The sequence below is a fragment of the Melanerpes formicivorus genome, unplaced genomic scaffold, assembly GCF_026170545.1.
Source record: "Melanerpes formicivorus ecotype bairdi unplaced genomic scaffold, bMelFor1.0.p_v2 SCAF_61, whole genome shotgun sequence".
Classification (NCBI taxonomy): domain Eukaryota; kingdom Metazoa; phylum Chordata; class Aves; order Piciformes; family Picidae; genus Melanerpes; species Melanerpes formicivorus.
The window spans coordinates 3,296,668-3,324,636 of record NW_027142413.1 but is presented as its reverse complement, the minus strand read 5'-3'; the positions used below and the strand labels follow the sequence as shown (position 1 = coordinate 3,324,636).

Here is a 27,969-nt window from a genome sequence, read left to right as displayed (position 1 = left end):
TCCCTAGTAGACCAACATGGAAATTGAAGGAAAACAAGGATAGAAAGTCTTCATTCATATTTTCTTCCTATGCCATGTGTATATCTGATGGTAGTCTTCCATTAATACTTTGTTTTTCTTTCTCTTCTGAATTTTCCTGCTTTTCATGGCCTGTGTCCTACTCTTTTCCCATTTGTTCTTGTCCTTATTTCTGATGCTGCTTTTTCCTCTAGTGTCCTCACTTTTTTGCAGCTCCCTTTCAGTCTGCATATGTTTCTTCCCATTGTTCTTCCTCTTCCTTCTTTCTAGCTCTGTTTCAATGAATTCTGAATAGGATACTCTGTTTCCAAGTCCCAGCCTTCAAAACCAGAATTGTGTTTACCTCAAAGCTGGAAATCTTGGAGTTGAAAATCTCACAGCTCAACAGCTCTAAACATGGCTTTTAGGAGAGCATTTCTCAAGCACAGGCAGAGTTTCAATTATTTTTTATCCTATGGACATTAATATTAAAAATTGGCACCTTCAGGTTCTAGAAAATATCCCACATGAGATACTAATAACAAAGGGTCATATTTTAGAATCCTTTTTCTATTTGTAGCTTTCAGCATTTTCAAAGCCATTTCTAAGCATCTACTTAGAAAATAAGTGCAAATAGAAATGTTCTTGCAAGAGAGATTTGCAAACAATTTTGGTGGGTTTAAGAATATTTTAATGAAATTATTCTCTGTCATTTCCTACAATGGATTTATTTTATGGGCATGTATTTATACTAAAGATATTTGTTCAGCCAGTTGATCATATCTTTTCTCCCTTCCTCAATATAAGGTTTATCTTGAGGATTGATATCTTCTCTTTTGCGATGCACAAACCCATGCGTCTGTCCAGGATAAATTTTGACTTTGTAATCAACTTTGCAGTTTTCTTTAAGCTTCTGCTCCAGCAGGCTGACCTGTAACACAGAATGTTCCATGTTGGTTGAATAAGAAGTTAATATGTTAAATATCTACAGTCTTCAAATTGTCCTGGCTTTTTATTTTCCTGTGAGACAGAATGTGCTTTTGTTGTTGCTTTCTTGTCTATTGATTTTATATCCAAATGAATTTATGTTTATTTAATTAGGCTGGTTTTTCCCCAGCAAAATAACAGCAAGTGACTGTATAAAATTGCAAAACTGGTGTACGTGTTATTGCAATCAAAATACCTGGAAAGATAAAAAACACCTATTGTTCAGTGCCAGGAGGAGGTTAACATGGAGTGATTGTTGTACAATCAATACTGGTAGACTTTACACACACACACAAAATAAAGGGATCTCTTTTGAAGCTGGAGGACAAGCACAGATACAAAACCAGCAGTTCAAAGCTACTGGCATTTTGGGCAGGAAAATGAAAGTCAAAACCACTTAATGAAAGCATGTCTTTCTCTTTGAAACACTTGGTAGATCTTTTTCCAGTCATTCTATACCTGGGTTCTCCAGGCACGCTGTTAACAGACTACCAGAAAGGAGAAGCTCTGCAGAACAGTGGAGGAAAGAAAAGGATGTGACTACAGGGTTTTTTAACTCTTCTCCAACTAGTGGTTCTGCTGGTACAGGTGGGAGTTTTCTGCTGATTTTATGCACCATCAATTTAATTAGAGAGAATGCCCTATCTTAATCCTGACAGAAGTCTTCTTTTGGATTCCTTCTCTTTTATTATTCTCATTTACAAGAAAGCAATTTTTTTAGTATTACTCTAAAACTTTTTGATTTGAGGATAAAGAACATTAATTTGTATAGAACTACTGTAAGAGTGAGTCAAAGAGGAAGGAAAGTCCAGATTAATTTCCTGCTTTCTCTTAATTAAATATCAAGTTACAAAACAAGCATGGAAAGCATTAAAAATAAAATATCTCTGATGAGGAACTCACTTCCTCCAATGGGATGTGGTCATCCTTTTCAGCAAAAATGAAAAAAGTGGGGTGAAGCAAACTGGCTCTGTCCTCAAAGAACCTGATCACTCCTCCTAGGGAAAAAGTAGAGACACAGACAATGAGTTATACTACTTAAAATGGTTAAATCACTACCGGAGCTATAGAGTCAAAATGAAAGATATTCTGATCTGATATGGCTGATCAGCTTGTAATGAGATTGAACATGATTTGCTTTTCCTTTTGTTGTGAAAACTTTCTGTGATTTCAGATGTCATTAAGCACAGAAAGACTGTCTCTGTCTGAAAAAGTCCATGAAGAATTGTTGTATTTTCTCCAGCTTTGTCATTTTCTTTAGGCATTTGCAGAATTATTAATGGTAGCATAAATGCACTAAGAATGGAAGTAAGGGTTAAAATAGGGAGATAAAAAATTATTCATATTATCAATCAGGGGCAGATGCCAGCAGTAACATTGAGGAATAAGTTCTTCATGTCATGGCCTGAAGGTCTGCATCCTGTCCAGCCCCCAGCCCAGATGATTGATCAGCAAAAGATCCTGCACTCTAATAGGACAGCAAAAAGGTGGCAGCATATGACTGCTGCCATGTCATTCCCTGTCAGTCCAACAGGGGATTAGAGTATAGGCCCATATGTCAAACAGGTTTTCCAAACAATGACAACAAGATGACAGAGGACAGAGAGCCACCTCTCCCTGGCTGTGGCTAAGGTCTACCTCATAGTAACTGCTGCCTCCTAAAGGAAATAAAAGATGCACCCAGAAATCATTTTGTCATCGCCAGCCACGAGGGACTTGAGCCATAGTGAATCCTTGGCATTTGGTGTTTCTTGTACCCTGTGTTTCACAGAAGCAGTTCCAGTCATGCCACACTGAATACATAGATCTTGCTGGTTGTGATTAAGTGCAAAAACATGAGTGTGCAAAATGAAATTGCTTTAAGATTTTGTGAAATAGGATCATCATCTTCTACAAGATGCTGCCTTGTATTCTGTAGCAATAATGTCCCTTCAGAATAAGTTCCTGTACTGGTTATATCTTCTCAGAATGTAATAGTTATCTGTGACTTACCATAGAGGGACACCCCTGTCTTTAACTGAGGATTTTTCAGCATCAGGTGTTGTACTGCTGCTCCACCCCAGCAAAACCCAATGACACCAATCTTCTTTGCACCACATTGTTCCCTTAGATACTTCAGGGTGACATCAACTTCTCTGAGACATGTAAATGGAAGTGAAATAAAGCTTTAGCTCTTTTTCCTTGGCCCCCAAGGTGGCTTCCACTCAGAGACTGGCTGAGCATCAATCAGCTTGTGGAAGCTAGTGAATGATTGCCTTTGCAGCACTCCTGGGTTTTCTCTTTCTTTCACTTATCAAACTGTCTTTATCTCAACTCATTAATTTCCTTGTCTTGTTCCTCCTGTTCTTTACCCTCTCCCTCTTGGGCTGCTGCTGGTAATGGTCAACCCACAATACCAATTACCATTAATCATTTCTAAAATTCATTTCTGAAATAGGTCTTCTTAGGTTACTGTGGCTATAGCCTGTGGTGATTTTATATACACCATCACAGTTAATATCACAAATGGCAATAGCTGTCTTACAAGCTAACACAAATAAAAGTTTAAAAGACACACAGCCAGTCAAGAGAATCCCTTAATCAAAAATATAACCATAGGTAAACTAAGTCTCATCAGGAAGACATATATTTTAGGAAGCTGTGGAAGTAAATTTGAAAATGTTGCTTCAAAATCAAGCCATAACATTATGCACTCAAACTATGTGTCAAAGGGGGGAAATGTAGCTGGAAGAATGGGGAATTAGTATGCTTTGAACTATCTGGGATCTGATAGGGAGCAGAGACAGTGTTCTGAGTTAAACAGTGTTTGGTGGCTATGTTTTCATCCTATTTGAAATCTATGTAGGCTGTGCTTGCCTGTGGGAACTGAATCAAACTGAAACGGAAGGAGCAAGCTGCATTTTCTAGCCTTTGCTTCTCTTTTGAGTTGTTCATCTCACTTCTACTCTCCACATGGGTAAACAGTGGGCACTTTTATTGTTGTTCAAAGTTACCCTTTCCTCCAAAAAGCACCCCTCACATAACCATGAACTCAACTCATAAGCTGCATCAAATTTCTGTGTGTGGACACCCAGCTGTATTTGACCCATTAATAATTTAGGATCTAATACATCTTTGCTAAGGCAAAAATTGCTATGAAGGAAGGATGTGCCCTTGCTGGACAAGAAGCAATGGTTGTACTTGTCTATCTTGCCGGCATCTCGGGTTTTCAGCCACTCATGGAAAGACACCCAGTCATTAGAAGGTTTCCAAGCTTCTTGTCCCACAAAAAAATCTGGACAGATGGCTCTGCAAGAAAAATGAAAACAGTTTATGCACATAAAAGAGTACTAGGAAAGGACTAAAGGGAATGCATGTGTATTACAAAACAAAGTCATATTGTTGAAAACACAAATAATTTAATCTACAAAGGACTGTACAAACAACCCTTATTATTCTGTCTAATAAGGAGACTTAGCATAACAGCCAAATAAATTTTGTTCTATTAAAATTGATTAATTAATTCGACAAATTGTTAACTGCAATTGAAAATCCTCAGTGGTTTCCTGACAAATGTATTTTTAAAACCCCTACAGTTTATGTAGTACTTGCATTTGGGCTAGAAGGAATGCTAATGCAGTAAAAGAGGAAAGAGGGTACTCAGTATGCTTGCTTTCCTTGCCACAAGCCAATACAGTTTACCTTTGTGGAATGACTTTAAGCTTTTCTGGAATTTTTAACATTACAGCAAAGTTGCTCAGATGTGACAAGGAGGGGGAGGAATCAGGCTGCTTTGGGCTCATAGAGGATGAAAGATGCAAAATAAGATTTTCCTCTGTTTCCCCACTCTTCTTCCGCACTGTCCTACTATCTGATTATAGGAGGACTGCTCAGCTCTGTCTCGCTGTATCAACACACTAGAAACTCTTCAGAGAAACAGGCAAAGGAGGCCTATTTGGGTTTGTATGGTTTATACCAAAAAAAATTAAATAGTTGGTTCAACAAACTTCCATATTAAAAGCACACTTTGAAAACAGCCATATTTCTTACATGTATCCATTAGTTGTTAGCATATCAGCGATGTATCTGGTGTTTGGGAGCTGCCATCCAAATATATCATGAATCACAATCACAGCTTTGTCGGTGCTCGCAGGTGGTTTGCAAACATATGCTTTGATGTGCTCAATTTGCACTTCCTGCCCACGGCCTCCATAGTCAAACCTGTCTCCAATATCACATGGGCAGGGCCTTGATTCATTAGCCATGTGTGATACTAAAGAAAAACAAAACAACAAACACATCAGCTGTGAATACTAAAGCATGCCATTTTGAGAAAGATCAAGACACAGCACTATCATAAACCTCTTGCTAGAGTTACTTATGTTATGAATTCTTCAGCGGGAACCTGGTACATAACCAGAACTTCCATGCCCTGCAGTAAGTAATGCAGTAAAAATAACAGTATGAAAAAATGGTCAGGCAGTTATCACAGTTTATTTAAATAGCAATGAAACCAGTTCTTTTGCTCTTCATCATGTATATGTCCTTGTCAGGAATGCACAGCTTCCTTTAGTAGAGACTGTAAAGGTTTGATACAGTGCTTTGCGTTTTGAAGGTGTAGATAGAGCAGTTGAGGAAAAGAGCTCCAGAGTGTGAGGGGATAGTGTTGGGGGGCTTATGCGGTTTATAAGCCTTAGAGACTTGCAAGCATCACAGTGTTGTCAAAACATTTAAACGTTTCTCCGTTTGCTGCAGTGCGCATTACACAGAAACAGTAACTTCTCCCGTTTCTGAAATGCTGCTGAGACATTCCTTAAAATTTAATCCACTTCTCATACATTTTTCAAAGCTACTCTTTTAGGAGGATCTGTAAAACCACAGGCTTGGTGTTCCACCATCTCCGCCCTCAAGCACTTCAACGTTTATTTGAAGACCAAACCATAACTTTAGTTTCCAGAAACTTGAATCTGCAACCAGAAAAATATAAATATATTGCTGTATAGCTCTTTCACTTTCAACAGATTCTCCTGAGTTCTCCTCCTGAGAAGTCTTCCTTACCTCAGGAGGAGAAATAAAAGGCTTCTGAACAATTATCTCAGTTATAGGGAGGGCCCCCTGGTAGCATTTATCTGAGCGTGCACTTTTTCCAACAGCATGCGGTTAAAATGAAAGTCCTCCAAACATGCTGAGCCAGACCTTAGCACACGCGTGGTTTAGATATCTCAGGAGGAAAACGTGTGAAAGTTAACAAATAGAAATGGGGGGGATGGGAGGAGGAAGAGGAAGAGGAAGACAAATCCCACACATACCTGTAACACAGCAAGTGTGCAAGAGCTCAGAGCTCAGCGTGGATGGTTACTGCTGAATGTGCTCCTGAAAGAGAAGTGCTAACTTTCAGGGTGAGTGCAAGGATCAGGTTTCTTCATACAAGAGTTATGCAAGCTGCTGTCTTTATCTTTGCGTATCACAGTCAAAAGTTAAAAGTTCACTCTTTTTAAAGCCTTTGGTTTGAAGACTCGGTTAGTATCACTTTTAAACATTAGCTTAACCTCCTTATTTCCACCAGTAAAAGACGTATCTAAGGTCACCAGTGGTTTGAGTATGGGAGGCACTATTTCAAAACTGTGCAAGACAAAGCTTATGTAGTATAGGAAAAATATTTTCTTTCAGGCTGAAAATAAATATCATGCAAAAGACAGTTTTGTGACTGCTGTGCATATTATAATGTGTTTAAATTGCTGATACATTTTTACCCTATCATAGGACATTTCATGCAATTTTTTTTCCTTTTGAATTAAAGTGACTGCCTGATCCTTTTATCCTTCCTGATTTTATTTTTAATGGATTATTAGAATTACTCTTTACAGAGCTCTAAGGATATTACCAATCCAAAATGTACATTTCTTCAGAGGCACATCCACAAAATAGCACCAAATACACGTGTTAGTCTACCACACTTATGCTTTGGTAAAGCGACCAGCTTTACCAATTAGTCCTCATATGTAAGCTATTTTCCCACCAATGTTATTTATCTACAGTTCCTAAAATAAAGTGAAATTAATGAAAACAAGCCTGCCAAATAATTCCAAAGTGAGGTCATAAGATTCAAACCCCCAGCACTTTTGTTTTGGTTTCTTTTGTTTTTGTGACTTTTCCTACTGGTGTATGACAAACAAGTTCTAGCACATGTTGCTTAGATACTCCATGGCAACTCAAAAGGCAGAAGTAAAATAAATGCAAGAAAAAAATGGGAGTTTAACACATTCCTAGAAAAGAGAAATTACCTTCTCTCCATTGGAGTTGCTTAACCACATTTGCACTCCGTTAGTCAAAGTAATGTGGCTCCAGAAATTCTTCTTTATACATAAGACACGCTGCTTCATGTTCCTTGACAGACAGTCCATGCAGGTTTTTTACTTAGAAGCCAAAACTCAATTGAACCTGATCTCGTATGTGCAGTTGGTTGCACTTTGTACTGTAAACACACAGCTCTTTTGGATCTCACCCTGCCAGCTCTTAACTCAGTGACTTTATCACAAAGATATGGCTGTACTTGTAGCCACTTGTAGCTGCCCTTCCATTTCAAACAAACACTACAGGTCGGTTTGTTTGGGTGGGGTTTTTTTATGCCTAGTCAGGGTGCTGGTGTTACACACACGTCATCACAGAATGTGTGAATGACTGCTGTTCTCTTAATATATGACCTGATCACCCTCTTGCACATTAGCTAACCTCCTACTGCTAATGGAACTCTAATTATGTGGAGTTATCCAGATGTTACACTGGGATAACTAAAGTCCAATATACTTCCAGACCTCCACCTCCTTCTTCTGGAAAAATATGTTATCACAGCTGTATCACATAGGTAATGGCTATGTAATTAATATGACCTATAGATGGTATCATATGAAAAGCAAGCCATTTTAGAAGTACCAGCACTCAACAAAGATACAAGGTAGCTGGTTTCAAACTAGTGAACACAAGCCATTCTCACCATGAGGCATAATTAAACTGTGGGAGTCACTGTCATAAATTTGACTAGAGGTCAGTGTTTCAAGCAAGTTCAAAAAGGGACTGGCAAATGCAGAAAGGCTGGGTCCATCCATCGCCATTCAACACACCACTCCAGTGGCAGCATCCAACTCAGGAATCCCCAGAATGGCTGGCTGCCAGGAGGCAGAGAGCAGAAACTCCCTGTGAAGCCGCTGCTATCTGCTGACAGAGGCTTGGTTCTGAGGTAAACACAAGCGTGAGCTGATGCAACATGGACTGATTTGTTGAATCATCAAGGGAAAAATTACATAATGAGATACCTTGTGCAAAACCATGTAACATTTCTTATTTAAGCAGCAATCGTGGTTGCAAGCTACACATTAAAGTGCCCTGTCTGCAGATTCTCTTGTACTTTTGAATTCCTAAACTGACCAAGAAATCATCTGTAGAGTTTCCATGAACCAAAGGCAACCTGAGGAAGTAGGACCCCATCTGAATAACCACAAACTTGAGAAAAGATATGTCTACTTACGTCATCTGTTAAAAACACAGCTGCCACAACGGCACAAGTCACAAAAGCAGTAGTCTCTCAAAATGAGCTTCAGCAAACAATGTATTTGTGTCCCTACATTTTGGAGTTCTGTTTTATGTAAAAATTAAGTGGACAGGGGCCATAATACACAAATTGAACAATTTACCACTAGGATAGCTTATTTCAAGTATTAAGCCTGTAACTCCAGGTGTGTCTTCATCAGGTGATGTACAGCAACACCATCACAGTAAAACAAAAAAAAACACACCACTAATTTGTTCCTTTAGCTATTTAAGGACAGCAGGAACTTCTCTGGAACATATAAACAAGTACAAATTAAGCACCTATAGCAAAAACAGGATTTGAAAACATGAAGAGAAAATTAAGATATGTTTATGTGTCCCCTTATCATGCTTCCACTATATTTTCTTTCACATATTTTAAATAATATAAATAAAATATTTTAAATAAATAAATATTTCAGACAAATATTAGTAGCTGCTAATCTGAAATTACCAGAGAGAGGGCAATAAATAACTGGATCGAACTGAAACCCCACGATATGAATAAAATACAGTGAAGGAAACTAAAGGGATGGAAAGTAGATGCTTGATTAGCCCCTACATCAAAGTTTAAAAACCTTACAATTCTCCGAGAAGCTGGATGAATTTTTCCTTTGCCATTGTATAGAGAAAATGCAGTGAAAACCTCTCTAGGGAATACTATTTATTAGACAGTCAAAATGCTAACAATGAATCTAAGTTAGCATCTGAGACATTTGTTGCAGGGAAGTGAATGTAACAAGCATGGAGGATATTTTCAGACTTTACAGCGTAGCTGGAAATAGCCCTTGCCCAGGTACTGTATTCTGAAGCAGGTGTCACCATGCAGAGGCAATAAAAAGAAGTAATTGTTGGGAGAGAGGTAGCAGTCAAGCCTTTTATATCACGTCAAAAGTGCACTTGCAGCCCCTGTTCCTTGGCCCCTGGAGGAACATGCATGCCATTGATACATCAGCCTCACAAATACAGTATCCACCAACACGCAAATACACACAGGAGTATATTAAGTGCCAAAAGAATCTATCTTCACTGGAGCTAACACATCAAACCTAAATTGCCTGTAAAAAAAGCCAGACAGAACCCAACTCTTCCTTCCCGTTGCAGCAGAGAGGTGACAGATGACAAACTAAAAAGTTCCTACAACAACTGTCCTCTCTGAGGTTGGAATTCTCTGAAATTGATTCAGCAATGCCTCCCATAACCTTCTCACCAAATTTCTAAGCCCAGTAACCTTCCACACCTGCAATTTGCATTATCAACATCAGATGACAAAACTCTTCACTAAGCCACTGCTGAGAGAATTGCCCTGGAGCTCTGTTCAAGACAAAACAAAAGGTCACTTACTCCATCCCCTTCTAAGGAGTCATTGTGAAAGGCCACCTTCACTGACAGATTAGTTGTATCCAATCTCAAAAAAACCCCAAACAAAACAAAAGGCGGGGAGGGAAGGAGGGAAGGGGAAGAGTAAGATCTGACAGCAGTAAAAAATGTGATATCCAGTTTCCTGACATCTTATTTGTTTATTTTCATGGCATCTTGAATTTTTAGCCAGTCATCGAACCTTGGCCAGTCATCAGAAGGCTTCCAAGGTTCTCATCCTGCAAAAAAAGTCTAGGCAGATGGCTCTGCACACAGACAAACATGAAAAAATCAAAATTGAATGGATTAATCAAACACTGAGATAGTTTTGGACCTTCTTAACATGGAAATTCTCTATTCAGGCACAATTCAGTTTTAGTTTCTTTTTCCTGAGAAAGTAATGCTCTCAAATATCCTTGGCAATTATTCTACAGATACGCCTATGAACTTTAGAAAATGTTTTAAAGTATATGTACAGCCTCTCATCCATGACTAAACTACCTAAAATATGTTTTTTTTTACAAATCTGGAAGATATGAACATTTTTATCTCTTTTGAGTGTATAATTTAAAACTCTACACTGTAAAGCAACAGATACTTTTGTAAAAGTTGGCTGCTCTAAGTCCTGATTACAACAGCTTTAGATTTTGCATACAGCATAATGCCATTTAACCAAATCTATCATTAATGGGTTCCATTTAAACAAAGGCAATCACTTAAAATAGTTATTTACTTCAGAGCACATCATGAGTATTGCTTGTGACTTAGGAAAAATGAAACAAAGGTCAAACATCTGATGGATTGAGGTCAGCAAATAACAAGTGAAGGGAAAACATGTGGGAGGAAAGGGAAGCGTGTTTTACCGTGGACATCATTGGCAACTGGAAAAAGGGAAGTACAGTAACAGGCCACTGAGTACTAAAAAGTTGCTCCATAATGGGGGTGATCAAACCCTTTCTTGGGATGACCTTAGCTGAAACGTGTTGCATGACCAGCAACAGAGTCACAGTGGTGCAGTCACTTGTGTATAACAGTCTTTTCATGCAGAAGGAAACCAGACTCTGAAGGCTGCCATCATGAGGTCGTCTGCAGATGCTGCTGTATGTTGCCCCAGTCCAAGCCCACAGGCATGCAATGGAGGTCTCTAGGAAACGGTGATAAGCTTTCACTTATCAAATGCTTTTAGCTCTCTCCTTCCTCAGACACCGTATTTATCTTAATGATACTGGTAAAATGACTGGATCAATTTGGCCTAAAGCAGGCTGAAATATGTTGCTAGCATGTTAATATTTTTTAATTTGTTCAGTCATTCCTGTGAAAAAAATCTGACATCTACAGCATTCTTGTGTTTGAAAGGTTATGGGTAAAATTACACAGCCTTTGCATAAGACCTGTTGGAAAAGCTTTCAAAGGGAACCTTCCCAAGCCCATGCAGAACACAGGTTCTTCCTCATTCAGACTAGCCTCACAAGTTACTGCAAGCCAGCAGTCTTAATGTCTCTCTGAATTACAGGTCTCATAGTTTCTCATCCCAAACTGCACTAGGGAAAAATCCAGCTATTTTCCCCTCAATAGCATTGGTGCATCAGTTGAGCAGCATCTTGAAGCCATCAGGGAAAACACACTCTCTCTTAATTCAGACACTGCTGCCTGAAAACTCTCAGCTCCTCTGCCTCTTAGCAGAGGAAACACCAGCCTTCTTCCCTTGACCATTGCGGTATTAGCAGTAGAGGCGGAGGGAAAGAAGATATTGCAAAAAGAAGCATGACATGGCAAGAATCACAGGGGGAAAGTACAGGAGGTAAAGTGGCATGGGGGAAAAACAATTCATCAGACACCTTTGAGAAGACTCTTACTGTAATAAAGAAGCATCACAGTAGTGATTTGCTGGTATCATGTACAGCATGAAAGGTGTACATCCAGTCTCATTAGTGCATTTTCATGAGAATGATTGCATTTAGTCACATGGCAAACATATTTCAGCTCATGTAGCCAAATATGGGGCGTCAAGTCCTCAGGAAAGACAGTAGCAAAGAGCAGACTTTAGACAAATTCCTTGTTCCACTGTGCCAGAAAACCCTAATCATCACAAAAGTAGTATCTTTATCTTGTAGAAACACAGAGCTCCTTTCAGGTCCACAGACAGACCTCAGACACATGGCAACAGTCTGCTGACATCTGATTTCCCTTGTACTCCATAGACTGAGAGCATTAAAGGCACCATCTTTCAAAACCAGGCTACTACAGGTTTAGATAGAAGTTTCCTTTTCTGGAACTGCAAGCCAGTCCCAAACCTACATGAGCGCTTGTAATGTATGCTGCCAACGAAGCACCTTGCAGCATATGCAGTTAGTGCAAGGCATTGCTGCATTTTGGAATGCCACTGCTGCAGGGCACTGACTATGAGGGTTAAAGATTAGCGGGGAGGAGGGGACTGTATGAATCATACTCAATGTCCTATTTCAAACATATGACATTCATGCATATCTCTATTGATGAGAACTTTTTTAATCCCATCATGCAAATTAGCCTGAATGACTGTTTATTTTTACAAATACTTTTAAAAATACACACTATTTTTAAAAGCCATCTAACAGTGCTGGGAAAGCTATCAGAATCGCTTTTTACAGCGTTGTGATTTCACTATTCTACATATTCTGTGTGTGCAGTCACTTCTGTAAACAACAAAGTATGAAGGAAACATGCTGTGCTATGAACATTTCACAGTAACATTCCTTTATGGGTTTGTATTATGGAAATATATCACTCAGATCACCCTGGTAACAGTTTCCTCTCATGTATGGGAATAATAGTTGTAGCTGAAGACTAGAAATCATGAAGAGTGGGCTTTTTTTCAAGAGGAGAGTATTTCTTACACCTATCCATTAGTTGTTAGCATATCAGCCATGTATCTGATGTTTGGGAGTTGCCACCCAAATATATCATGAATCACAATCACAGCTTTGTCGGTGCTCACAGGTTGTTTGCGAATATATGCCTTGATGTGCTCAATTTGCACTTTCTGCCCACGGCCTCCCTAGTCAAACCTGTCTCCAATATCACATGGGCATTGATTCATTAGCCATCTAGGAATCTGCAGGAAGGCAAAAAGGGCAAGCAGTAATATAACTTACTTGTAGTAACACCTGTGATTGTTGGTCATAAACTTCACATAGGACTTTATGCAGTACTCCAGACATCTAGTAATACCTACTTGATAATGCAGGGTTAGAAGTGTTTGTTTTAAACAGGTTCCTGACAGTAGCCCTCTCTGGTTTCCATAAGTATTCATGCATTCCAGATCAATCAGCATAACCTAGGAGTGTGGTAAAGCCAGAAAAAGGGCTTATGTCAGTCCACCACTCCTACCTTTGTGGTTGGAGCAATGTAGCATGTGATAACTACAGTTCCATCTCATGCCCCCACACACATAACCATTTCTCTCATGTGGTCTTACAGCCTCTCCCTATAGGCTGGCACCTGGCAGACTCTTGCCGTTGTGCCTGTAAGACTCCACCAGCAGCATGTTGCTTTTCTGATTGCTTTTTCCCTTCAGGTTTTCATTGTGTGTTGTCCCCTTCCCCTTCTTCCATGGGGAATCCAAGGCTGCTGCTGCCTACATGCACTTTGCTGGTCCCTTGTATCCTTTGCTGCCTACAGGCATTTCTGAAGGAACCCATCATTAACTGACATCTCTAGAAGTACTAATAAATCAACTCAAAGAAGGTAAATCATCAGATGGTTTTCTCTGAGTTACACACTATGTGATCTGAACTGAAAGTGGTCAGAGGAATAGACAGGTGTTGAACAAGTAACATACCCTTGTACACCAGAGGTGTGTGACTTTTCTACAGGTCTACACTTTATAAGACAAACTGGAAATTACTCCACTTCCCCTCAAGTGAAGAAAGGTTTCCAAAAAGTATATGACCTAAAAGTCTTCTCAGAAGAATTCCTCAAGCTCAGTTTATTTTTTTTATTCCTTTGAACAGGTCACTGTAGCATCTTTTTAAACCCAACTAAACCCAACTAACTTTTGATGTGCCCGACTCTTCCCCCTCCACCAAGTAGTCATACACAGTCTTTTTAATACCTTGGTCTGAGAAGATTCTTGACCTAGCTCTGTCACAGCTCTTAACTGATCAAAATGAGAGTGTTTACTTATTAACAAAAGCTAGTCACTCTTTGCCTGTAAACACATGCACTGGAATGATATTTCTTGGTCTCTCTGGTCCGCTTACTAAAGTGAAAGGCAGCATGCTGGTAATAAAAAGGACATGCACTCTTCAGTGTTTAGCTATTTTGTGTGAGCAATCTATCTTGACCATGTATCCCCTTCTAGACTTTCTAATTAATTCAAACAGATGTCAAGTATGACCTTTCACAGGCTTCAGATACTCCCTCCCTTCTTTAATTCCTCTGCTACAAATGTGTGTAACATGGTAAATGATACAAACCCATGAAAATACAGTGAGCAACAAAACTAATTACTCCAGATCTTGCCTCTTCACACCAGTTATGCTCTTTTCACAAGAAAACAGGCTTTGAGGCAATACACAAAGAGGTTTCCAGAACTAAGGATTGACACCCTTTAGGGATATTTCTCAACAGTGCCTTTTTTGAAAGAAAAACTCATCTCCTGACCTTCTGCAATCATAATCTCCAAAAGATGCAGTTAGAGTTTAACTGGACAGTTAGACTGCGTTTTTGCCTGCTTTGCAAATGCAGCAGAGGTACCTCTCCCAAATCTCAGACAAAGCAAAGGCATAAGACTTCAAACCCACTCTGTGTAACTGATCAGACTTAGAGCAATTCTACCATGCCAACTGTTTTTTTCCTTTATGATTAGTTCATCTGAGCAGTGAGTCAACAAAAGTTTATTTCTATTAAAGACTTGTTTCTTTTAAAATGACTCTGTTTTAAAATGCATGTTAAAACACGAGCTGTATTTAAAGAAGAATAACAGCACTGCCAAGTTTTAATACAGAAAACAGCCAGGCTGGATCAATAAGTCTTTTTAGACGTTTCGTGACTGGCAGATTGTTTATAAATTCATCACAAAAATGTGTAAATCACCTCGTGCCCCTGAGGCTCTCCCTACCAGCATGTCAAAATTGACATCATGATCTTCCTTTAAACGGAGGGAGTGCACGGTAAAAGGTACTAACTACACTGATATGGATGCACTTTTTCAAAAGTACTGAAGGCTATTTCACAGAAGGGATTGCTACGGATATTGAGCAGATCATGAACTGAAGCATCTTTTTCCCCTTCCACCCCGTACAATTTTTCCAGGACAGACAAAATACATTTAAATAAAAACTGCAGGAACTTTGGACTTTAGTATTGTTTTATTAATTGCATTCTGAATTTCACCAATATGTAATTCAATCACCACAAATTTAGCGAGAAGAAGGTTCTTAGTTTAGAAGCTGAGATTTACACTTTGGATCAGCTCTTCACACTTGTAGGTAAGATCAACTCTTGCATTTCTCAAATTTCCAGTGAAACACAGTTCAAACTTTCCATGGCTCAGACACAAAAACACTTCTAACATATCACCTACTCAGATCTGATCTCCACCCAAGAAGTCAGCTGCATTGCCATGTCTTTTGACTTTTCTTTTAAAACTTTATAAAATGTGAATTTCATCACAACTTTAAAATTGTTCATGCTTTGGGTTTTGCTTGGGAGTTTTTTTTTGGGGGTGGCAAGGGGGTGGTTTGGGGTTTTTTATGTGTTTGGGTTTATTTTAAATAAGTCTCTATACTTTGCAGTCACTTGCATGTTGTAGACACTGTCACATTTTATCAAGCATGCACACAACATATTTACAAACCGGATCTGGCAGTCCCATTGTTTTGATTTACCCTGCCCAGTCTAGAGATTTAGGCAATTCACAGGATTGCCTCCCTCCCCTTCCCCCCACCCAGTACTTCCCTCCCTAGAAAATACAAATAAATGCCAAACCCATTTTGGCAAGAACCAGTTTAGGCAGAGTTGCATTTGTGAACTTCTTGTATTGTGGCCATAGCACGACAGCATCTGTGTTGTTCTCCCAACAACAGCCAGGGTGAGCCTGGGGCTACAGCATCAGCACAGAAACGGGTAGAAGACTCAGGAGCTCTAGTCTGAAACACTTCTGTGCCTTCCTCTTCACGGCTCTATTTATTCTTCCCATTGCTCAGAAATACATCATCAGCCCTTTTCCTGCTCCCTCTATGGCATGTCATCAAGGTAGCGACTGACTGTCATCCAATGAATTCTGATCTTCAAGTGACAGAATGTCAGACACAAAACTGGACAAACTGGTCTCCACAAGAGTGCACACTACAGCAGAGGTTTCTCCTACCTTTAATAAGAGCTGGCGATGCTTGAATGGCAGAAGTTCAGATTTACTAGTTGATACTCCTTGAATGCTACCTCTTCAGTGATATCTATTTGTTTCCCAAGGCGTGTTCCCTCTCAAGTGAGTTTTGGTTTGCTGAGTCACTTTAATGGGATTTTGCACTACTTCACCAATCAAGATTAAATACCAAAATTGCAAGGAGATTAACAGCATTGTGGAACTAATACTGTTTGTCATGGTTAAAATTCCCTTAAGCATCTCAGTAACTCTGCTCATTTGTACAAGACAGAAAGATCTTACTCATCACAAGCAAGCACAAACAGAATACCCTCAGGGTACAATTCAAATCATGCTTCTTCCAGCTCATTGATTTATCAGGTTTTAATGATATCCCAAGGCAATCTGATTTTGCCATGCACAGGAAATGAACCAATGAACACTCAGTAGGGCAAAATGAACTGCAGGGCATGATGATTTTGTATTGCAACCAGGGGCACCCTCTGAATAACTCCAGTGTCTTAAGGAGGAGGTGACATTCCACCCATTGTCATAATCCAGCAGGATGTAGTGCCTTGCAGCATGCAGAGACAACACTCGACAGCTTTGCTTGCTACAACTTCCCACTTTCTAGGAAGCCAGGTTTCCCTGACAGTGGTGTAACGTTACTGCAGGATTTGACATGGACTATTGAGAGCGCTTGATTATTCTAATTAGATCCAAACCCCTTAAAAAGTCTTCCTCATGACAATCAAGGAGAGGTGCCCCATCTTGTGGACATTTCATGGAGCTAGTATCACTGTGAAGCTGTTAGCCACATTGTTTTTAATGCAGTGATGAACAACTAGCTATGATAGCTATCTGCATCAGATCTCACCTGGCATTCTGCCTGGACTGAGCAGGAGGCGTAATGCACAGAAAACTCCTTTTTCCCTCGAGGCAAACCATCCTCCCCTTTCTACAGCTGTGAGGAATCTTGCCTCAACAGAAATTTTAAGGACCTGGATAAAAAGTTTACACTGAGTGGGGGAGACGAAGGCAGAGGGAAATCAACTAGGATGAGGTCAGGGCATCCACCACAACCAAAGTCAACTAAACAAACCTGGGAACAACTTCTCAGGGGCTCTGGAAACCATGGCCTCATGTCCATGCGCTATTAACGGCAAGAGAGCCTGGATGCCTAGCATTGCTGGAGACACCCTTCACCAGCCTTAGCAAACCAGTCTCAGTGGATTTGGAGAAAAGGCAGGCTCTCCCACAGCTATGATACCTGGCTCATTGACTTCATTTAAGGAGGGTCTCCACTGAATGCTTATTTTAAAGAAGCTGTGTTGGGAAAAGAAACAAAAGCAAGCTGCTGTGCATGGAATGCATGTTTCTAGCCTACTTCAAACAGATTTTTAACCCCAGCAACACAACTGGTGTTTTCCAGTTTGGGACAAGTTATAGCAGACACACTACTTTCCAACCTCCCTCAAATTAATGTTTTCCTCATTAGCAAATATTTCATCATGCTCACCCCTCATATCTTATGAAACAGAGATTATGGTACCGCCTTCACAAACCCACAATACTTGGAGGACTTTTCTGAGGTCACGAAGGAGCAGATCAGGGACAGCAGTGGTGTCAAGAGCAGATTAACAAACCTGGAGCCAGTTCGGTAAGAGTAAACAGGGATGTTTAATGCTGTTGATGTGTTGTGTAGTTGGAGGAGATAATGATGACTAAGGAGAAGAATCGAGAGAGGAACAAAGATATAAAGTAGAGCAAGTCATATAATCAGGATTGAATGGGTGTACCTGTTTGTCAGTATTATGCTTGATCATCACAGTTTGGACCACACTACTAAACCCACTGTTTCCATTGTTTTTTTTGCCTGGGTTACTTCCACAGCCAGAATGGCCTGGTTATGTTTTGCCTTGATGCTGATGAAGGAACAGTAGAAGTGCCCTTCTTAACTTTTCCAAGGGAATACCTGAAGGGTGCCTCCTAACAACATCATTCCTTTCTAACTCCTTAACACAGCCAAGTGCTGTTTCATGCACAGGAAGTTCTTCTAAATGCAGCAGCATTTCTGAGATAAATGCTTTGTAGTTAAATTTAAGAAATGTCAATGTGCAAAACTAGGGTATTTCCATATCACCCCCAGTCATCATCGCCATCACTACCAGTCATCATACCAAAATAAAGTCACCATGAAGTGATGCACACCAGCAAAGACAAATGGATAGACAGTGGCATTACTATTGATGTCATAAAGCAGAAGAATGAAGCAAATATGAAGCAAGACAAATTCAATATTTTTTTTAATGCCTAATCAGCCTTTAGTCCAACTTTGATTTTACAATCTTCTGTAACACTTGTAAAAAATTATTAAGACCTATAAATTAAAAACGTTCTTATTCTTTTTTATGACAGTTCGGAGATAATTTCCGCTTTCTTCTCTGAAATTGAAGCCTAGTGTGACTTTATGCTTATGTCAAATAAACATTTTGATCCAATCCATCATGTCCTTTCTAGCTTCTTCAATATAAGGTTTATCATCAGGCTTCATATCTTCTGGCTTCAACTGTGCAAACCCATGAACTTGTCCAGGATAAACTTTGATTTTATATGCAACTTTACAGTACTGATTCAATTTCTCCTCCAACAAGGTGACCTGTAAAAGAAAGCATTCTCCATTATGTTGTGGGGTTTTTCAGTTTGCCAAACTTGCCATTTCTCATACCTCTACATCTTTTCTTTTCTCCACTGTCACACCTGGCATACTATCTGCTGCTCAACAGACAAGAACCCCCTCTTAAGGATATGAGACTGAAACATTTTCTAACAGCAGACATGAATCTAAGAAGCTCAACAGTTACTGCAAGAGGGTTTGGTAATTCTCAGTGCCATATTGGAGGCAATGCATTCCTATTCAGAGGCTTAGACTTGTAACCTAATTTAAAGTTCTGATCTTGAAAAAACTGAAATATTTTGACCAGCTTAGTGACAGAGTTTAAGAAAACACAGTTTGGCTTTGCCTTTCTATTGTTGTTGCTGTTGTTTCTAACAAAAAGACACTGCTTCTGCACAATCTTTTGATAAGTATAAATACGCTTACACATGCAGATAGTATGATTATGTACCTATATATATCTGTAGACACATTTTTGCGCTCATTTCCATTAAAAGGTCAGAAAACAGGAGAACAAACACTTATTTTCCCCTGCAAGTGTAGTCATAGCCATTGTTCAGCTTAGAGAGAGCATTTTAATTCATTTCATGTTCACTTTTTTTTATTGCACAGGACCCTTTTCTGCTCAGTGCAGAAAAACATATAGCTGAGGATTTGATTACATTGTTTTTAATGCAGGCTTTTTGGTGTGCTTTGTTTTCTTATACAATCTACTCAGAGGTATAGTTTCAGGAGAAAAAAGCATAGTTTCAGTGCATGGTAGAAAAAAATGTATTCATGAAAATTGTGCCCCCAGGGAAAAAGATATTTTCACCATAGACAGGAGACAGGGAGTGAATCATTTGTTTTCCTGAGCAGAGGAGACCATGTGTAACATACAGATCAACATACTGAATAACACTGAAGTAACTATTGATTTGTTTCTGTGTTTCCGGAGCACGTAGACAGTTACCACTTAGACTCCACTTGTGCACAACTGTGCTAAAGGTGGTATGTTATCCTGGTCACGGAAGAGAAAGAATTTATGCTTACAGTAGTGTTTATATCAGAACATAGATGGCAGCTGAGAGCCAAAACAAAGTCCATAAGTTGTAATCATCATTTATACCCGCTCTTCTCTTGTACCAAAATCAGTTAGTCATTGGTCCACATCAGATGGCCCATCACAGTTTATTTACTAGATTGAGATTAAGTCTATGTTGCTAAACTGAGATTAAGTTTAACATGCTACTGCACTAACTGTGCAAAGTCAGTAACTACCGGTTCTCTCATCCATAGTTGTGTATCAAGTTTTTTATGTTAGGCTTATATCAGTTGGATCTCGCTGTCCAGTTTCATGCTCTGCTTGTCCAGCCACTCCAAGACCAATGCCTGGTCATTAATGCATATCTCACCTTAAAAAGGAGCTTTGAATAACCTAAACAGGATGCGGGGAAGTTGAAATGGAAGCAAAATAATCTAGCCTGTCTGATTTTCATATCCCCAAATGGTTGCGAACAAGCTAGGAGTTCTGTGTGGGATAAAAGAACTATGAGAAAAGAAAAGGAAACCAAAACATTTCCAGTACAACAGCTCACCTGATTCAAAGAAATAGTGTGGTCTTTCTCACCAAAAATGAAAAATGTGGGGTTTAGTAAATTGTATCTTTCTTCAGAGTCCCTAATTATTCCTATAACGGTTTTGAGAAAAAGACTGTTAGTGAGGTTAATGTTCTTGCAAAATAAATGGCAAGTTAAATCACAGCATTTCTACTCTGCTCACTATGTACATTTTGTAGATTAGGATAGTTTCAGCTTGGATGGAGAAAAAAGCACTCGGAAAATATCATCCCCCACCCCATGCACTAAAACAAAAATATTAGAAAATTACTGTTCAAAGGGAAACTTTTCTCCCTGTGGTTAGCAGCATTCTTTAATTTTACTACTAACATAGAATCTTGCTGCAATAATCATAATTAACATCTACAACTGACCTCTGAGTTAGCAAAAATTGTTACAAAGCAATAACCAGTTACAAACTATGCATAGTCATGTTAGCCCATGTAAGTTTTCATGTGCTCTACACTACCATAGAGGGACACCCCAGCAGCTAATTGAGGATTTTTCAGCATCAAGTGGTGTACTGCCATTCCACCCCAGGAAAACCCAACGACACCAATCTTCTGTGCACCGCATTGCTCCTTTAGATACTTCAAGACAACATCAGCTTCCCTAAGACATATAAACAAAAGTAAACTAAGGAATATATTGCAGAATCAATATTTGACAATTTAAAGAGTAAATGAAAAGAGATACATGATTTATTTTCTGCATCTGCATCTACAATCATTCAGAACAGAGAATACTTAAAGAACACATTTCAGCCCAGAGCCATGGCTTTTATTCTTAAATGGGAGGTGACATCTTTGGTCCTAATTTAGGGAAGTACAGGTGTAGGTACTTAAATACTTACCTGAATTGTGACCTGATCCCTTGTTTTCAAAAGAAGCAAATTTTTAATTGAATCACTTTGTCTAGGACAGGACAACTAAAGGCAAGACATATCTGCCATTAGAATGGATTGTAGGAACAGATAAGCCTTGCTGTGCAATCTCTATGGAGTCCACCTATTTAAAGACTTTTCTTAAGTCATTCCTGTTGCATGAGTTAATATGAAAATATCCTACCAAGCCCACATAATACTTACTAAAGTAGCAATTACCCAAAATTAAACTGTCAGTATAACGTTTTTAAAACAATATTTATTGCATGAGGTATAATGCAAAAAAAATATGTCTGTTGTTTTTAATGTAGGCCAGACCAGGTAAATTAATTTTTTAATTGCTAACTTCTTTAATCTAAAGAGTTTTATCTTTTTTATTATCGACAGAGTTGTAAATTAATTTTAAATGCAGACTGCATATACTAATAACTAACTATATTTTCAAATGTTTTGCCTGGTTTTATAGTCATCACAGGTTTGGCTAGGCTGACAGAAGCCATACAAGAGTGACACAATGAGTCACCATGTCTTGGGCCTGTAGTGTGTGTGCTGCGGATGGATGAGTTCTCTCAGATTGGATTTGTTTGGAGGGTTATTAAGTTGTAGATGTGTTGTGGTCTTTGTGCTCCAAAAGAACAATGGATGTGACTTTGAGAGCAGCTACAAGAGAACACTCAAAAGACAGCATAGGCATGTCCTTGAGGTCTGATTCTGATAAACCAGGGAAGCCTTGTTAGAGGCACTGCTCAGCTCCACAGACAGTGGGCCCTTTATTTCACATTAGGAAAAGGAGTATGGTTGATCAGAAATATCTTAGGCTTTGGACAGTATTGCAAATGTTGATCTAGCACTGCTCAGAAGATCATCATTACCTACAAGGCAAAAGCAAGACAAGCAAGTGACAACTGGCAGATAACATGAGCAGAAGAGTTTTCCTCTTTATCTGGAGGAACAGGAGGCAGAATCAGCACTTGTGGGTGACAGTGATGGGTACTTCATAGCTTGTGAAACACTGGCTATGAGGCTGAGCAGAGCAGCCAGTACGACATAGTTAGAAAACAAGAGAGAGACAATAAGCAGAGTAATGGATGGAGCAGATGTTCCTTTCCAAATCCCAGCCAAAACAGTGCCCAGAATCACAGAACTGCTGAGTAAGTAATTGTGTGCGTCAGGCAGCTTGCCCTGCTTTGGGGTGCATTTTGGAACATTTCATATAAATTCCTCTCACTTGCTGAATGCTCTTTAAAATTCAAGTACAAAAATACATCTTACTTGTCTACTTTCATAGGATCATGATGTTTCATCCAGTCAGCAAAGTCAGCCCAGTGATCAGTAGTTTTCCAGGGGTCTGTCCCCTTAAAGAAGTCTGGGCAGATGGTTCTGTATAAGACATGGAATCAAGTAAGTTTTCACTTTCAGATGGGGAGAATCTGTGGATGTCTAAATGTCTCCTAATGTGTTTTCTACTCCAAAGTTCACATCTACATGCTTATTATCTGAATCACATCCTACTCATCCTGTTCTGGCAACCAGGAGGACTAGAGATATACATCTTTCTATAGAGAAAAAGAAAACCACAAACCCAAACTCTCATTATTTCCCTAGATATACTTAGTACAAATGCAAAGCTTCTGATTCTCTGTAAACACATATATATTTCTTTGCTAGTAAAAGCTAAAGCAACTGTGCAAAAGGTTTGATTCTGAAAAGCTTAGATGACTTAAAGATATATACCAATGTTTATCTTTTAATCGCTCAGGCTGCCACATAAACATAAACAGTGGCACTTTGTGGCTCTCCTTGTGGTTTTGTGATCAGGTAGAGCCACTTTTGATGGGTCAGTTTTAGTAGCTTTGGGGGGCTGAGTTCACCCCTCTGCATTTTCACTCACTCAGACTGGAATAGTATGGCTGCCCTATGTGTATTAGGAACATTACATGCCATGCTTAGCTTTGGGCTTGATGATCTATCAATGTGTTTAAAAGATAGAAAAGACAGTTGCTTACATGTATCCATGACCTGCAATCAAATCAACTATGTATCTAATGTCTGGGAACAGCCATCCAAATACATCATGAACCACAATCACAGCTTTGTCTGTGAAAAAAGATGGTGCGCAAACATATGCCTTGATGTGCTCAATTTGTACTTCATGTCCAAGGCACCCATATTTGGATCTTTCTCCAGTATTATATAGAAAAGGATCAGCCATTTGGAAACCTAAAGAAAGAGGGGGGAAGAGAGAGAGAGAGCAAGAAAGTAAAAATCATTTCTTCACAGAAATTATTAAGGACAAATAAACACAAACTTGCAGTAACTGTATCAATAACTTCTGTAAACAACATTGACATCCTTGTCAATGAGAAATACCAAAAGCAAAGTTATTAAATTACAAACAACTTGCACTTGAAGGTCCTGACTCCCGTGTCATATCTATTTTGCTTCTGTGCTATTCTGTCAGCACTAGAGTAAAGCAATATAACTTCAGATGTCACTCCCTCCCCAAGCATGGAGCCCCAACACGTGTCATCATGGGGAATCCCATGCTGCTTTCTCTTAATTATGTGATGGGTAAGGACCACGGCACTCAACTTCTACAGAAATATATTGTTCAGTGCTTCTTTCAGTGCCAGTGCCTGCTAGCTAGGCTGGGCTTTCCATAGCAGTATCCCAGCTGTTCTGTGAGGCAATTTATCAGGTGCAGTTGGTGAAGGCCTGCAACACAGGCTTGTAAATTAGATTCCAATGCCTTGGGCCCATATGTGCTTGAAAGGAATTGCAAAAAAACAAGAAGAAAGAATCTTATTAAAAATATGTGATAGCATTTGGGTTTGTCCTTTCTCTTAAAATACCAATTACAGACAATGAGCCAGAAGCTGTTCTATAGAGATTAAAGGTAAAAGTCGCTCTGACTCACAGTGCCAGGAATGTGGAATGCTCTGTGCAAAAAGCAGAACCCTAGATCCTGTAATTAAAAGTAGTGCTATAAAGTATCTATTCAAGGAATTCAATTAAGTCTGCAGGGGCAGAGTTAACAGCAGAATTTCCTAGCATGTACTGGCTTTGAAACTGTCCTTGGGGATGTAGTACAAATACCCCCATGTACATTATGATGCTTCTACTTCATCATTTCTACGTTAACCTATTCCTCTTTGTGTGGTAAGATGTACTTCAGAAAATGAGCTACTGTTCATGGAACTGCAGCAGGTCCTGGTAAAAATGTGTACCTTCCTCGGCTATCTATTAACCACAGCAATGGAGAGATAGATTTCCCTGAGGAAAGGGAAATTTTGCCTAGACAATATAGACACATTTGGAACCATGGTACAGGCAGACCAAAGAACACAGAGTTGACGTCACAGAGACCCACTGATTCCTTATGATTTCCACAACACTTCTCACATTGTAGAATTAATAACAGCGTCCGAAATTTATGCACATTTAGACTGCCTTATACACAAGATTATCAGCCTGCCCAATGTATAGTGTGGAGACACAGTTCTTCCTCATCCCCTTCCAACCCTGGGGCTGCTGTCACTAGATCTGGCCAGCACTGAGTTTGAGCAAAATGCTTGATTACAAGTGTAATTTCTGGCTGATAGAGTGTGCTATAGAGATACAGGAACTGTAGAATCAAAGAATCAATCTGACTTAGAAATAGCTATGAGATGGATGATCTCATATCATGAGGAATCCTCCCTGTGCTGATAACTGATTATATTTTTTAATTTTCTTCCACCTTTCTCAACACCTGAATGTCAGGCTTGGTGCTGGGAAGCATAAAGTGGCCTAATCTTCAGGACTAAAACCTCCATTGCTTTGGCCTCACATGAAAGTGGAAGTGCATGTGCATGGGAGAGTACCTCCTAGTGTAAGCCCTCTGCAATAGTCCTGAAAATGCTTGAGAGACACCTGGTCATGCAAAAATGCTTCCTACCTTCTTTTTTAACCGAAGATGAATGAGCTTGTTGAAGTGCAACAGACTGGCTGGAGAATTCACAGGCACTTCCAAAGATACCTAACACCGCTGGACTCTGAGATGGCAGCCACAACCATACTCCACAAAGGTCTTTTGTTCAGAAGGGCATAACCTACAGTGTTCCCTTCAAGGAAACAGCATTTAGGAAGCATTAAGCTTTGCAACATCTGTGAAACAACTTACTCCCTGTCTATTGGTTGCTTCCCAGAAATCATTTCTTTGGCCTATCTTGATTGCTACCTAGCCAGCTGGCTCTCCTCCAGGCACTGAGCTGTGGAGAACTGAGAAGGTTAGTAAATAGCCACACCTGAACTGCTTAGAAGACTTTGATGAGATCCTGTTCAGTCAGAGCTTCATTTGTTCCCGCCTGCTTTGTCCCACGCAGTGTGGCGTGGCAAAGCAACAAGTAAGGACATTTCCTACCTGTCCTGTCTCACCTCATTCCCTCTTCCCACCAATTTCAGCCATAACACTTTTCCTTTTCCTGCTTTCCCTGTGGCATGATTCCAAGCAGGCTGCACCTTGCCTTTACACCCCACTTCTCATCAATGAACTCCATCACAGAGGAGATGTGGGGCTTGGTGAGATGCTAGGAATAGGGAAAATACCAACTGCAGCTAGCAGGGGAAAAAATATTAATGTTCACATGGCTGTTGTCATCCTTCTGCTTGTTAAGAAAAGGCCTTCTTATAGCTTCTTCTCACTAGTTGTCCTGCACTTCCTTAAATGTCTTGATACCATTCAGCTTCCAAGCAAGTAACATAAAAAGTGACAAGAGTTATTTATTATCATCACAAGGCAAAGGTGGGCTCCCTCGACTGGTAAGGCAGACCTAAACTACTACATTTTTAGGGAGCAACAAAACACAAGGTTAAATCCTACTGAGTCTTAGTTTTCAACAGGAAAAAAACTGTTCCCTACTTGAAAAGTAAAGCTAAAAATCTTTTAAAAAACATCAGGTAGAACAGAGGCAAAGAGTTCTGAGGATAATCACCATTTCTCAGAAAGCAAGTATGGGAACGTGATCTCAAAGCGCTGTGCTGCTCGGCAGGACCTTGGACTAGCAATGTCAGGATGTAACATCTCTGCTCTTTTCCGGGGTCAAGTGATAACATTTTAAACACCAGCACTAAGTTACTTCAATGGCAACTGCTCCAATGGACCAAGCAAGGAAAAGAATAGGAATTCATGACCATAACAGCAAAAGAAATTATTATGGTCCTTTAATGTGATCTTGCTATTGATGCACATAAAACGGTTACCAATGTTCTCAGAACTTTAGCTGTGCCACAGTTTACAGCAAAGATCTAAGCCAAAATCTAGTCTTTCCCAAAGCTGACACTCTTTATCTTCACCTCGTCTGTTCCCTAATACTTGTCTCTGTGCATTTTTTACTGAAACAAAACAGAAGTTTGTCTTTAAAGAAGAGAGTCTTGCTGAATGTTTCGTGACTTTTCAAAAAAGAACTAATTACTTAGCAATTTCAGATTTCTCCCTTGCAGCACAGTTAAAAGTAGTTAGCATTTCTTCCACTGCCAACTCAGTCTTTGTGGACCAGTTTGTCATCACATACCTGGAGTACAGGATCCTGTTTTCAGTCCAGCTCAGCTCTTCTGCCCAGTGAGATACCAGCTAGATTTCTCTAAGCACAAAAAGAAGACCAGTTGTGTTGACAGTTTTGTTCCTGCTGCTACCCATCCAGTTTCCAGGTGCTCTTCAACTCTTCTGCAGACTTTGGGATTAAGGAGAGTGAGGAGGAGAGGCTTAGCACAGGAGTCATCCCAGCCGGAAGGGGAGGGGACAGATCATGCAGAGAGGCAGGGTGCAGCAGGCTCCACATTAGTTGCCTTTTACTCTACCTTTTATCTATTTATTATTTAAGGAGTTCAGAAAGCAAGATGCACACAAGCACTTACAATTTTTTCATCTCTCTAAATATGCTTAATTCCTAACAAAAGAGTACAGAGGAGTTGAGACAAGGCTGCCAAGCCTTATTATCAGCACACTTCAGTTTCCTGGGAAAATTTCTGTTCCATACCTGCACACTACCAGCAAATATGTGTGACACAGCCAGTTGAGACAATGCAGAGTGTTTAGACCTCAGCATTTATAGCTGAGACATTTACCATCAGGGGTGCAGTTGGTGATGCATTGTTGAATTCAGAGATGCATTTCCTTACAGTATATTCATGCCCTTTTAGTGTCCATAATATATGTATTTTAATGGAATTTGTGCCAAATTAACGTGAATCCATTCTGGCAAATGTGTAGTATAAAAAGGTTATAGAAATCTTCCTAGCACACAGATTAAACTTATTACAGCCACACCCACAAGTATTCCCCAACAAGTCCAAAAGTGTTCCAGGTTATTTGTGACTAGACTTGCTTTCCACAGGCTAGACACATTTGAATCTGAACTGGTTGTCATTGATGGTGGCTCAATGAAAATTTTTATTCCTATTTCCAGGACAGCCTTGTATTCAAGGAACAGCAGTATAGTCCTCAGGCTGATGTCTCCTGTACCTTTAATTTTCTTTGTTAGTGCACATGGTTTGTGTGTGTGTGCATGTTGGAGCT

At 39.6% G+C, this 27,969-nt stretch overlaps 2 protein-coding genes across 5 annotated transcripts; both read right to left on the bottom strand.

The window, feature by feature from the left end:
- Positions 1-665: 665 nt before the first annotated feature.
- On the bottom strand, positions 666-7,383 carry LOC137453073 (carboxymethylenebutenolidase homolog). Of its 3 annotated transcripts, XM_068162018.1 has the most exons (7): positions 7,248-7,383; positions 6,273-6,336; positions 5,014-5,236; positions 4,165-4,272; positions 2,977-3,119; positions 1,888-1,982; positions 666-928 (listed from the first exon to the last, which is right to left on the bottom strand). In XM_068162018.1, the coding sequence occupies exons 3-7, from the start codon at positions 5,226-5,228 to the stop codon at positions 749-751; spliced, it is 741 nt and encodes a 246-aa protein (XP_068018119.1). In that variant the 5' UTR covers positions 5,229-5,236; positions 6,273-6,336; positions 7,248-7,383; the 3' UTR covers positions 666-748. The 3 variants fall into 3 exon arrangements, with proteins under 3 accessions (XP_068018119.1, XP_068018120.1, XP_068018118.1); XM_068162019.1 differs by lacking the exon at positions 7,248-7,383 and having other exon boundaries at positions 1,888-1,979; positions 6,273-6,406; XM_068162017.1 differs by lacking the exon at positions 7,248-7,383 and having other exon boundaries at positions 6,273-6,405.
- An 11,151-nt stretch (positions 7,384-18,534) lies between these two features.
- On the bottom strand, positions 18,535-27,164 carry LOC137453072 (carboxymethylenebutenolidase homolog). Of its 2 annotated transcripts, XM_068162016.1 has the most exons (7): positions 26,966-27,164; positions 25,351-25,516; positions 23,420-23,633; positions 22,686-22,793; positions 21,000-21,142; positions 20,510-20,601; positions 18,535-18,914 (listed from the first exon to the last, which is right to left on the bottom strand). In XM_068162016.1, exons 3-7 carry the CDS (start codon positions 23,623-23,625, stop codon positions 18,735-18,737), a joined length of 729 nt encoding a protein of 242 aa, XP_068018117.1. In that variant the 5' UTR covers positions 23,626-23,633; positions 25,351-25,516; positions 26,966-27,164; the 3' UTR covers positions 18,535-18,734. The 2 variants fall into 2 exon arrangements, with proteins under 2 accessions (XP_068018117.1, XP_068018116.1); XM_068162015.1 differs by lacking the exon at positions 25,351-25,516 and having other exon boundaries at positions 26,966-27,163.
- Between the last annotated feature and the right edge of the window lie 805 nt (positions 27,165-27,969).